The sequence below is a fragment of the Rissa tridactyla genome, chromosome 1 (genome assembly GCF_028500815.1).
Source record: "Rissa tridactyla isolate bRisTri1 chromosome 1, bRisTri1.patW.cur.20221130, whole genome shotgun sequence".
NCBI lineage: Eukaryota > Metazoa > Chordata > Aves > Charadriiformes > Laridae > Rissa > Rissa tridactyla.
Window position 1 is genome coordinate 155,910,216 of NC_071466.1, and position 13,268 is coordinate 155,923,483.

General features: G+C 41.6%; 1 protein-coding gene across 3 annotated transcripts in view; it reads right to left on the reverse strand.

The window, feature by feature from the left end:
- Positions 1 to 13,268, reverse strand: part of AGK (acylglycerol kinase) — a 37,802-nt gene that overhangs the window by 2,662 nt on the left and 21,872 nt on the right. For all 3 annotated transcript variants that reach the window (XM_054203380.1, XM_054203389.1, XM_054203399.1), the window contains 6 exons: positions 12,933 to 13,012; positions 10,769 to 10,826; positions 8,279 to 8,426; positions 7,066 to 7,163; positions 4,752 to 4,822; positions 343 to 427 (listed from right to left, as the gene is read on the reverse strand). In XM_054203380.1, the coding sequence (XP_054059355.1) occupies positions 343 to 427; positions 4,752 to 4,822; positions 7,066 to 7,163; positions 8,279 to 8,426; positions 10,769 to 10,826; positions 12,933 to 13,012 (540 nt within the window). The remainder of the gene's footprint in view (positions 1 to 342; positions 428 to 4,751; positions 4,823 to 7,065; positions 7,164 to 8,278; positions 8,427 to 10,768; positions 10,827 to 12,932; positions 13,013 to 13,268) is intronic.

A 13,268-nucleotide genomic window follows, 5' to 3' on the forward strand; every position in this document is an offset into this window, starting at 1 on the left:
AATATTTATCTTCTCTACAGCACAATCCTTTCTAGAGTAAAACGTAGATGAGGAATTCAGTATTCAGTGCTAAGGAGGAGAAGGTGTGCATATGCAACAGCTACAACCCCTGTCTACATAAAAGGTCTGTCACTATTTACTGGCAGAATGAAGTTCCCCCTCTGGTTTACAGACCACTTTCCCAGTGTCTCCTAGTCAGGGACTGAGCTCCTGCACTGAGAAACTGTGTTTCACTGGCAGTGTAATCAACCTCCCAGATTTGGAGTAGGGAGTTCTTAATGTGCAGCATCAAGAGGCACAAGGAAATAAAGTGACAGTTTTCCAGCTCCCTCAGCTTCTCACCTCTGGAAGCTGCAAGATGCATCTGCTGGCTTGGATGCACTGACTCCCTGCAGGGCACGCATGTGGATCACGCATCTTTTGACTTCTGTTCAAAGCAAAAGAGAGGTAAGGTAAAGAGATGATTCTTTAGGAAATAGCCATCTTTAGGGATGATGTCATTACGGGCTGGTAAGTCACTATGCATTTGGTAAACTTAGAGGTTATGTGCGTATACAAATATTTGTGGGTTTAACTGTGAAAGTGAAATAGACATTTCCTCTTCTGCTGCAGTCAATACTTATAACAGTGTTCACTGACAACCTCCAACCAGCTTCAGTTCTGAGGCTCACTGAATATATTTGAGCATACTGTTTTGTATATTTGAACATACAGGACAGTTTTGTGCTCCTCACTTACATGCTGACCTGTACAGTTCCTGCAATCAATGACTACCATCTCCTCGTGTTCCACACACCCACATAACTTACCATAAACCTAAGCAACCCTAAGCCAAAAAACCTGATAGAATTAGTTATACCAAACCACTAAACTACCATCTAAAAAACAACCAACCAACCAACCTCTTCTCACATCAACACCAGTCAGCATGAAGTTTCTTACTAGCTGCTTTTATATCATTCTTGTGAAGAAACGCCCAGGAACACCATAATTTTACCTATTTCAAATAATACACCCGGGTTTGTCAGTTACTGTCTCTCTTCTGGTGCTGGTGAGATTCTTATTTCTGTACTGTACTTACGGAAGTGCTACTTTCCTACTTCTGTGGATGTCAAACGGGAGCACATAGAAGGCAGCTGCCTGTCTTAAAGCTGGTCATGCAAGTGCCACGTGGTCTTTTTCAAGACTTAGGTTGCTGTCCTGTCACTGGTTCAACTGTTAAAGAATAGTGCATTGCAATTCTTTTTCCCAAGGTGCGCTGCTGCACAGTAAGCAGAAGCTCTTGGGTACGCTGACCTGCCTCTGGCCTCCTGACTGAACACACACATAACCTTTTGGCTGACCTTTGACAACGGGTACAGCGCACCCCAGGCAGCAACCCCTCAGTTTGGGCCCCTCTCCAGACAGACAGCAACACACAAATAGCAAAGGGGACAGCAGAAAGTTACAGCGTTAATGTATCACAGCTCTCAAGCACGGCAGAATCATCACAGATATTACTCCAACAGGCAATGCCAGCTGTCCCCAACTTTTCTGTCTGTTCTGCAGATTGATATGAAAGAAGAGTGTATTTAAATATTGCCCAGTCACAAAAACATGTCAGAAACTCCCCACACACCAAGCCTTCTACGCCCTGAGGAATGCAAGCACCTCTTAAAATCACAGAAAATCCCAGAGAAAGAACATGGGAAAAGAGCACTGGAACAGGAGATGATAATCAAAGACAAAGGGAGAAAAACTAAGACAACAAAGGAAAGGGCAGGGAAGAACGAAAGCAAGATTAACTGTGGAAAGTTTATTTTTAATCAAATATGTATATACTAAAAGATTAATGAGTGAATGTGAGGGAATTAAGCATCCTCCCGGCAATATAAATTATAAATCATTGATGGCATGCAATACTGTCAGTTTATACAGTGCTGTACAAACAAGCAGCAAGATTGCCTGCTTAAGGTTTAACCTGCTCAAAGCCTGACATACAAGGTCCTAGATATTGCACTCAGGTGAGCAAGTAGATTTTTTGGTCCACGAAGGTAAAATGAGGCTCTACATAGATGCAATTACAGGGTCAAGGGAAGCTCAAAAGAGACAAGAGATGGAACTAAAGATCAGTCAAAGGAGAACACTGGTAGAAGCAAATAGACACAACTCCACTTGCAGTGATTGCCTATCTAGTGACCCAGTATAGAAGGATCAGAAGTTATTTCCATTTGATTCCGCTCCTTACTCAAGATACGACAACAAAGTGAAACGGGAGCAAGACGAAAGCCTACCAGCAACAATTCCAATTGATTGTTTTATCCCACTCCATTTGCTGAATTACAAAAATACAGGCAGAGAGAGCGCCACAACACCTACTGCAGATAACACACACAATTTTAACCTAGTTCTCGTCCCCAGATGCGGCTGGTGTGAAATGATTCAGAGAAAGACTAACCAAATCTTCTGCACCATAGCTGGTAACTGTACTCATGCCCTGGAGTGACAGCTCTTCATGTTTTCATATACAGAATCTAAGCTGGCTATCAGGATGTGGATTACTGATGCTACACCTACCATCCCCGCTCTCCTTCCCTCCAGCACTTCTTAGCAAGCACTACAGCTTAACCACCTGCTCTTCCCCAACCTGATCTTAAACATCCGCTCTACCCATGCTGCAGATGCTCTTGTTCACACGAATCTGATCCACAGCCGGAGGGCACTTTCATATACACCTGGGATGACCTACTCCTTTCTTTGAAATCCAACAGCAGCTGCCCTCCAGCACTCTGGACACACACCCCTTTCCTGAGCCTGCACGGTAGTTTCCCCGCTGCAAGCGTGGTTTCCTCTGTGTGATCCATCAGTTCTGATCAACTCGTGTCAGTGTCCCCTTCGCTATATAAAAAACCCCAAACTTGCTACCTGCACTGATAAGATATTTGCCCTAAAAACCTTTTCAACCCCCCCAATTCTGGTGGAGTTTAAAACTAAGCATTAAAAAAGAAGAAAAAAGAAGGAGCTTCACACATTTCGAAAGACAAACACCGTTGGTGCTAGGCAATGGAGAGCCTCTAATAACGGGCTTGATTCAAACATAGCTGCCAAAGGGCATCGTGCGGTGAAGAGCTTCTCTGAACACCCTGATTTTTGCCTTGCAAAAACAGGGCACATTTTTTCTGTTCTGACTTTTCTCTGTAGGACTAACCAGTCCCTCCTGCCGCTCCCCCACCCCATACACCCCTCTTTCTCTTTCTTTTGTTACCTACAGATTTTGGGCACTATTTAATCAAAAGAGCTTGTTACTTTGATCTTTGCTTGAACAGCAGCTCAAAGCTTTTGGTACTGCCTTTAATGAGTTCTAGCCAGCAGGGCATGTTAACTCTCATCAGAGGCTTTTTCTGCACAACAGTGTAATTGCAGTCAGAAATGCGACATACTACTCTGTGAAGCATGTCCATGCTTCAAGGGAGACATTCTTTACATGGGTGTACACTCGAATACTCCTCCCTCAAATCACACAAATTCATCCACATTTTTTCTGCTAGGAAAGTGTCCAAGAACACAGCACAGCATCTCCTTCATCTCCCTCCTTTAAGAGGCCAGATTCCTCTTGCTGCTAATAGGAAAATCTCCTCCTCCTTTCTTTCTGTAGCCTTCAAAGCAAAGATTTCAGTCCCAAGCAACCTACGGTCCACACAGCTCATACAATTTAAAGCAGTTGCAAGTGGTAACCTGACCTACCATGTATGCATAGGTCAGAAGTTCCTATACCCATTGAGGCTCGTGGGATGCTCAAATAAGAGGCCTGCTGCTGCTCTTAGTATCATAAACAAGACATACGTGCAGGAATTATTAGGGTGATGACAAGCAAGTAAAAAGGTGTTGAAATCTTTCCATTGATTTCACTAGAGGGAGCTCTAAGACTAGAAAACAGTATTAGCAAATGAAAAGGTAATATGCAGAAGAGCACTTTTGGATACAGTAGGAAAATCTGTTGCTGGTAAAAACCGCACTGAAGATGCAATGTATTTGTTAGCGGGACTGTATGGAGAAGCTGGAAAAAGCAGCTCAGATTTGTGTCTGGTGAGATCAGGAGGAACAAACACACTACAAGACAACATTCTAAGCACAAAGGAAGCAATACGTGTTCACTCTTTCTCTACACGCTGCTTCTTCATACCTGCAGCCTTTTAACTCCATATGCAAGCAGCAACAATACATTTGCTTAAAGCCCCTGTTTAAATTCTCATCTTCCAAAAGTTCTTCCAGCTCAGACCAAATTTCTTACAAGAGGCACTGAGTCAAGGAGCCCCCCCACTTAGAAGCAAGACCTGTCTAATCAGAGTTCAAAAATTCCAGGTACCACTAGTACAAACATATCAGCTCTGTGACCTGCCTCTCAATCCACTGAGCAGCTAGGGCTAAAAGATTCCCTATATAAAAGAATCCCTATAAAAAGATTCTGTACAGCTCTCTGTAAAACTCTGTTATGACAGTGTTATCCAAATAGCACCAATCAAGGTATAGCAAACTCAGAAGCCAGGAAGAACTCCACGTAGACTATTCTGCCTTGTTTCCAGAAAGAGAAAATTAGTAAGAATTGTAAAGAACAAAATCAGTAATCCTCACGAAGCATTACTGACTGGTGCCCTTGTAGCCCTCTGCTGATGAATTTTGCAGCACAAGATCAGAGAAAAATAGCACACTTCTCAGAATTAGTGTTCCGACTCACAGATTCCGTCATCTTTTTGCAGCCTTCCCATACTCACCCTCTGTTCACAAACTGTCCTTTGCTGACAGTATCTGCTTCGATGCAAATATCCATGAAGTCTTCAGTGCGCTATGAAAAAAAAAGATTCAGAAATGAAGCAGTTAACTCTTCAAAATGCCACACCCATGATACTGCAATATGTTCACAAAATGCCCAGTCCTTTGTCCCACAAAAGGAGGCAGAAGATGCATTTCATGCTTTTTTCTACTCTCAACTTGAGATTTGGATTATAAATTATAGATAGCAATTTCTCATTGATTACTATTCAACAATAGCATTCAGCAACAAATACCGCAAGAAGTGAAATAATGATTCACACATTTGGCTTCTTGTTACATTTCAAACACTTACGAAAGACAGCAATAACAGATCGCTTGGTTTTACTTCTGTTCAGAAAGATTTCTAATCAGTAGGTCTTTCATGACTTTAAGCAATAATACAATGATGCTACATTTGGCCAACAAACATTACAGTAAGAAGGTTTTAAACAATACAAACTGGAAATCAAAGTGTTCTTGATATCATTCCTTCAAACTCCTTACTTAGCTTCTTTTCTATTTACAGCCTGCCCTTAAACTAAGTATACAGTAAAGCTTTTGCCAGGAAAGCAACTTTAAGATGCAATTCATTTTTTATTTATTTTATTTATTTTTACATTTCTGTCCTGGCAAAAGTCCTACTGCAGATGCTATCAAAATGACAAAATTAAAAATAAATGCATCTACTAATATAACTTGTTTTATTTCTTTGCTGTATCGCAGAGGCAGGTTTGGCACTGTCTGAGCTGCACCTGTATGGCTTTATCAGTTTCTCTTCAACAGGGCAGCCTAGGCGGTAAGACAGAAAGACAGGAGTGGCTGACAATACTCTGCAGATATGCCCTGGTATCGATTTGAGAGAGCTGTTGTTCAGCTTTGATGGCTACATGGACAATGGCTTCAAGAGCAGAAGTTAAAACACTATAAGGGGTCCATATCTGTAGAAAAAAAGATGCAGTATCAAGATACATCCAAGCTCTCGAAACAAAAAAGTACAACTGCCCTAACATAAACCTGTCCATTTCTCTAGGCTATGCCAGAGACCTGAGAACCTGACATCATTTCTTTGTTCAATACCGGTATTAAAAAGCACCTTGAAGGCATAAAGGAGGTGGGGGGGCGGGAGAAAAAGAAAAAGGACGTAAGGGCGATGAGATACTTTTTCAGTTCTTGGTAGGTCTGTTTTTACTTCACAACACTGACTGCAATCTAGTTCAGCAATTAAAACTGTTCTGTTCAAGTGCCATCTAGAAACCGCTAAAACACCAAATACTAGTCTCCGTCTAGCTTCTACCATTACTAGGATGCTGACGGACCAAATCATAAGCCACTGATGAAGAAGAAACTAAAATTCATGTGGTACATTCTAAGGAGAAAACAGGAGGAAATTTTAAGTCTAGGTTTACCTGTTTTGTTTTTTTTGACTGATCCTACAATGATAACATATCAATATAACACAAATTTTCAGGTTCTTAAAGACCATGAAATCTGAGCAAGAAACAACTTGCAGTAAGTTCAACACCTCCTGTTAATCTGGGTGTAGTGGCAGTGGTTTCTCGCAGCCACGAGGAAGACACGAAGGGCATGTCACCAGTACAGGATCACTGTGTCAGCATTTTCCTGTAAAATTAAAGACTGACATCTACCTGAATAGCTTTCACATCAATAAAATTGCAAGAAAACAGAGACATAAGCCAAAGACAAGTTTTAAAACAGTGAATGAACAGCATGAGCATGCTGAGAAGGTTAAGACAAGAACAGTTCCCTCACTCCCTTGGTTATACTCTTCCACAATAACCTGCGTTTCCTGTCCTTTAACTCAGTGTAGCCCCAGTCCTTTCTCTCATCCCAATTCTTTTTAACCCTTTGCTTGGCAAGCCAGAAGACAGAAAAAAACCACAATTCCAGGAAGCCACTCAGGCTCACAGCTTCCTTCCAGCACCATCTGATAAAACTGAAATCACTCTCTCATGGGTCAGGAAGGAAAGGAGTGCCTGTGTTGATGCCTTGTTTTCTCCTGGGCAATCCTAAAGCTTCTGTTTGGCTAGTGAAACCTTCTCATTATATAAATCCTTCCTGATCCCACTGCATCCCAGTTTTACATGCACCTCCAGTGCTTTTACACTGGCTCTGAAACTTGCCTATTCACTGATTCTCCCATACTCGTATGGGGTAGTAAGTTTTATTTATATAGATACAAAAATAGGATTTTATCAAGAAAAGAAAACTGCGTGGGCAGGCAGCATTTGGAATCCAGTTATACTATGGTCTTACTGTCAGATCAAGCTGCCTGTTCTGAGTTGCAATGGAAAGCTCAATGGTGGATAGATTCAGTTCTTCCCAGTCCTCCGGGGTTACCTCCTGGGGGATTTCTGCGAATCCAGAAGAGAAGACACCATTAAGTGGAATTTAATTACACACATCATCATTTCACTGCTATGAAGCATGAAATATCAATCTGCAAAAATCACTCTGACCCATTGTGACCACTAGCTTTGTTTCTTTCAAATGTCAAAATCTTAAAGGAAAAGGGAGCTTGGACCACTGAAGGAAAAGAAAAAAATACCACCAACATTCACACAGTAGCAGGAAAGACTATCAAGCACATTACATGGCAGCTCTGTGAGTCCTTATGCCCAGGGATTAACAGATCTCCTGAGCTAATATTACAGGAACATTTAGGAAACACATGAAGCACTGCTACCAAAAAAACAGGACTCCAGTGTTCAGGGTACACCAATAACATGCATTTTCTATAGAAGGAAACCCTAGGGTTCGGTTCTCCTATGCAGGTCACTTAGTCCACACTTCTGTCTAAATCACCTCCGCTAGCCAAGAAGTAATGATAAGGACTGTGCACCATTCCAGACTGTGCAAAATACACGCTCCTCTTCCTACTGCAGTCTGCCACATGCGCTGCCTAGCGAACAACCCAACCCAAGAGAGGATCACAGAGCACAGAGAAGAAAATTGATGGTACCAAAAGAAATTTAATGTACTAAGAGAAACATAAGGCTTCTGCATGGCCCAAGTTTTATTGTTCTATTTTAAGTAACATTTGTTACTCTGTATCAGCAGCTCCCCCCCCCCGACCCCCGCACAGAAAAACAAGGGCTGCTCTTCTCTCGCCTGCCCACTAAGAAGCCATTCTACAGGAGGAAGACTTCAAGAAGCTCGCCCATAAGAGCCAAGTATCACTTACGGAGGATTCCATAGCAATGGCAAGCAACTGTGAGCCCAAGAAACATCCCGGGTTCTTTACAAATGCATTTTTATTTATGAGACCACAAGCACTGGGAGGACTACTCTGTTCCATTTCTGGCAGATAGCACCGTAACTATCTTGATGAGGTCATATTTTTAATAAATAATAATATAAAAATGAGAGAGCAGAAAAGTAAAGAAAAACCCCACCCCACCCCCCGCCTCTGATGTATTAGAGGAGTAAAGCCTGCCTGTGAGTTTATGCCAAAATACACACACCTCACCTTTTGGAGGAGATGCCCAGTATAACCGAAGTCGTCTGTAAAGCCTCACATACAAAGGAGGTCTGGACGGTTTCTCCTCTGGCTCTTCTGGAGGTCTCTCAGTTGGACCCAGATACATGAGAGCAGCTTGATGTTTCTGAGGCCATTCCTTGGATTTACATGGAAAGGAAAGACAGAAGATAAAGGGCCTTTTGTTGAGCAACTGCAAGTTTATTCTTTTAGTCCTTCAGACTATTTATTCTGTGCTCCCAAGTACTCCTTCGGAGCCACCTAGATCCCACCACTGCCTCAGCCTACTTTACTGCTCCCCCGCCTCCAGATACGTATGTGAGATGACATTTTTGCAGCTTGTAAAAGATTGCCCATGGTTCCCAAGTCTACTAACCTACTCCTTCCCCACACAGAAGTGAGGAATTTTCCCCTCTATAAGCAGAGGGTAAAGGGATGTTTTCTTTGCTGCTGATGTGTGGCAGGGTGACACAGCTGCTTTTGGCTGGAGGCAACAACCAAAACTGGCAAGGTCAACATTCATGTTTGAAAGCACAATTGGTTTCTGCATGGCACAAAGGCAACCTCAAAGAGCAACTGCACAGCAGGGTCTAGGGCAAACAGGCAAAGACTACGGTGCTGTGTGCAGCCAAAGGGCACTAAAACCTGGCAGACCTTTGATCTCTAACAACTCAAACAATCAAGATCTGACCTGACAGTCAGGTGCTTATAGACAGCAATACAACAGGTCTTAGGGCAAGTCAGATGAGCTTTACAAAGCATCTGAGGGGGGGGGAAAGAAAAAAAGTAAAAAAAAAATAAATGTAGTAGTAATACATTACTCCTGGAGATATTTCAGATTCCAATGCCAGAAATTGATGGACTACAGAAGAACCTTAGCTCTTGAAATACTTCCAAGTGCTGACAAAGTTTATTTCCTCTCATTGTGTTTTAAAAATAATTTCCGAAATGCTAAAGACATAGGACTTACGGAGGGAATAATACGATTTTTTTTAAACGTATATACTAAAACAACACAGCTAAGAGCTCATGTGTACTCAATACAATTATTTTTCTATGCACAAGACTTGAGCCTGTAGCACAGGTTAAGCTAATTTACCTTACAACTCTGAGAGCAAGGTAAGACTCCACTATCATACTTAGATAATAAACAGGACAAACAGAGGTTTTATCAGTAGGTCAATGCACAAACAATAAGTATTAGAGGAAAAAGCAGCAATGCTGTGATAATTTAAGCCTGTATATTTTAGAAGAGATGATAACACTCATAACAATGTCATCAGAGGTGAGTTCTTTCGCTTTACACTGTTTTCAGCCTACAGGACATCCTGTTTCAAAGGACAACTACAGCAAAACCAGAAAAGATGAAGTGCACATCTGCAAAGACAAGCTAGGAAGGTATTAAGCTCTACAGGCTGAAGCCATAATTTCTTACGGAAATTAACAAAATGATAACATAAGAGGCACACAAGGCAATGAACATCACAATTAGGGGAGATCAGGTAGAAACTTTTCTGTCTTAATAGCAGAAAAAGTGGGCACTTCTCTTTAATGTCGAGCAGGTTAAACAGATCTTTTTGATGTGCCATGAATAGTTCACCAGTGAAATCCACTATCACTGCCACTAAGGACTCAACAAGAGTGAGAAAGGGGCTGGAGAGAAGTGAAGAATGTTTCTATCTAGAATGCCAGCAGACAGAATCATCATCTCAAATTTCCTTGGGATGTGGCGGGCGGGGGGAGTGGAATATCTTTCATGGACACATTACAATTTAACTTTTAACTCCCCTTTACAGGTGCATCCTATAAAGGAAGCATTGGCAGTATCACAGACAGCATGGTTGGACCGCACAATCTGATCTACCATACCAGCTCCCGGGTATTTCCACACTTCCATGAGGCTCCTCATACGTTCAGAGAACAGGAAAAGCATGTGAATAAAAATGCCTCACCTTTCAAGCAGGTCAAATTTTAATCTTTCCAGGATCAATTTTAATCAACAGAGAAGTTTAAGGTGAGATAAGCTATTAATCTTCATGTTCATTTTACTACACATGGAAGCCTGATTATCAACGTGCATGAGCAGTCTAATTACAGACACTCCTGCCAGATGAATAAATCAGGATAAAATGTTATCATTAGAAAGATTGCTGAAAAAAGGTGACAGAGCACTTCAGCAGTTATCTTCACCACCACTACTGCTCTCTAGTTTCAAAGGTAGTTACTGGCTCCCCCTGGTGATCTTGCAGCAACAGATCCTCAGTAAAGAATTTTTTTTTTTTTTTAAAGTGTTCCTCCTCCCCTTCATCTCTTCAGATGTAAAGTCTATCAATTGGTAGGTTTTTTAACAAGTTGAGTTTCACTCCCATTTTATATTGTTACCAGAACCTTCCATAAAAACTTGCAGACAAATAATACAAAGCATAGTCAGCCTTTCCATGTCACAACTACAAAACCACTTTCCCTGAAATTACTCTTTACCTTAAATGTACTGAAAAAGTGAGCTGCTTTGGTTTTCAGAGGCCCAAGGTACCAGTACCTGAAAAAAAGAACAGAGAAAGAACTTCTAAGATATCCAGGGGCCAATACTGGGAAAGAGAGAAATCTTGCATGAAGTCAGAGCACACAGACTTCTTTCCCACTGAAGTTAATGCTCCCCTACAACATTTAGCTTTGTGATACTGTAAGACAGTTTCTATACATCACCAGCAGCTTAGCAGTGACATCCCTTTCCTGAGTCGCAGATCACAAAAATACAGTATACAATCTTCACAACAGGCTGCATGACATCTCAGTAGCAGAATTTTGCCTAGTTATGTGATACAACTGGGAATGATTTAAAGGTCTGTGGTCTAACAGCTGGTGGGATGCATCTTCGCAATATGCAATAAAGAATGAGGCTGGAGGAAACAAACAAGCAAAAATCTATAGCTTCAGTGACAACAGAACAGAGCCAGCAAACATCAGTTTGCCCCAAAGGATTCTCAGATCAAAATAGATGTTTTGCAAAATAAAAATCCTGCCAGCCATAAAGTATTGTATAGAATCTAAAGATGTGACTATTTAGGCAGGCTTGGCACACATTTTGATCACTGTCTTCCACCAAAGAAGGTCAACAAAGCACGTTAAACACCATCAGCTCAAAAGTACTGCAGATTTAAGTGTATCATTAACTACTAAGGCATGCAACTGTCACACCACTCCCATCAAGTCGTGAAATTGTCTGCAAAATAATAAAACCTCAAAAACATAAAACAGCACCATGTCTCCACCAGGACAGTGCTTAGCAGAGGGACAGTCAGACAAATTTCTGTAACTGTGGCTTATGGCTTGACTTCCTTCATAGTAGGTGCCTTCTTTTAAATTTAAGATCAGTTGTACTGGAATACTCCAAACGTTCATTTAGGCCAATAACCCATCTCTGACAGGGACCAAAAGTGGATGCTTAGGAAGAAGTATAAAAACAGGACAAGTACACGTGGTCCTTGTCCCAGGCACATTCTGAACACCTGTTCTTTTGTGGCCGAAGTGCTTTCCAAGCTGGACACATTTTCTGTATATTCAAAAACATTCATGGAAGAGAAAGAAGTTTGAAAATGTTCACGCTGCCCCAAGTACAAGAGATGCTATTGTGCCTCCAGCACTGAGTCCAAAAGATTCTTGCGAATGGGAACTGCTGCAGGAAAAGATGTGAAGGCTGACACAAGGCAAAAAACAGGACACACACAGGAAGCCTAGTGAGAGTGCAGAGGGGAGAGACGTGCACTTCCTTCATCTTGCGGCTGCAATTAGCAGGAGAGCCTGCAGCACAACCAAGTCAGCACCTACACAAACTACCAAGCATGTCCCTTGCTTCCCAGGGACAGACAATCTGGGCATTTACTGCATCTCCCCCACTCTATATCACCTCTTGATCCTACTCAAATATCTGCCAGTCAGACTCCAGAGGTCTGCTACCTCTTGTTTCCTGACAAAGGTAGCTCATTTCCCAAAACACACAGTATTTCCTTACAGCTGTGCAGCAGAGGCACGTGCTGCAATTCCTCCCTAAGTCTGAGAAGTGAACTGCTTTGGCCCTGCTGCTTCTTCACCAGATAATGCTAGTCATTTGATACAGACAGTGGCATATTAAACGTCCATTTGGAGAAAACCCAACAATTATTAGTTTAACATTCAGAGAACAGTCATCAGACAGCATGGTCCATGCCATTTCTGGCAGGAACCGAAGGGCATTTCTACTGCATCCGATGTCCCTTGTTGGAATTGAGTTACGGAGTCTGCGTACGTCTTTTCATTGGCAACTGATGAAAAACAACGGCCAATTACTTTACTTAGACTTTACTCAAGGGAGAGCTTTTCCCACTGATACCATCTGAATAAAGTTCCAGAAGTGGGCACCACAAGGCAAGCAGAAAGTAAGTACTTAAAAGCACAGGTCAGCGCCAAGTAAGCGTTTATTTCAAATGACAAAAATGCTGAAATGTCTTACACTCCCATGTGTGTAATGCAAGACTTAACAAGTGTGGGTGCCTCTGCCTGTCAAATGCCTACACTCAAAAAAAGACTTCTTTACAAGAAGGAAGTATGTCTTTTTAGGCAACAGATGCTAAAAAAGGTACGGTTTCAAAAAACAGTATTTTCTTACTTGCTAACTTTAACTCCTGCATCTCTGTAAGATCCCCATCTTAAACCAGTCACTGCAAATACAGGCTGTTCCTTTTCTCCCTGTAAAGAAAAATAAACATTGTGAAATTGCTTTCTCTTATCTTGCTTCCAACTTTGTTTTTTTGCATATAGAAATATATATATTTCTATACAAAAACGGATTTCTGATTCATCCTAAAAGTGAAATTTCACAGAAGAGGTACAATGAAAAGCCAACTGCAATAAAGCTAAGCAAAATTTAAGTGCTATACATTTCATCTGCTCCCAGAGAGGAATATAAGAGGTGAAGTTTTGAAGAGGCTGATCGAGTTTGATT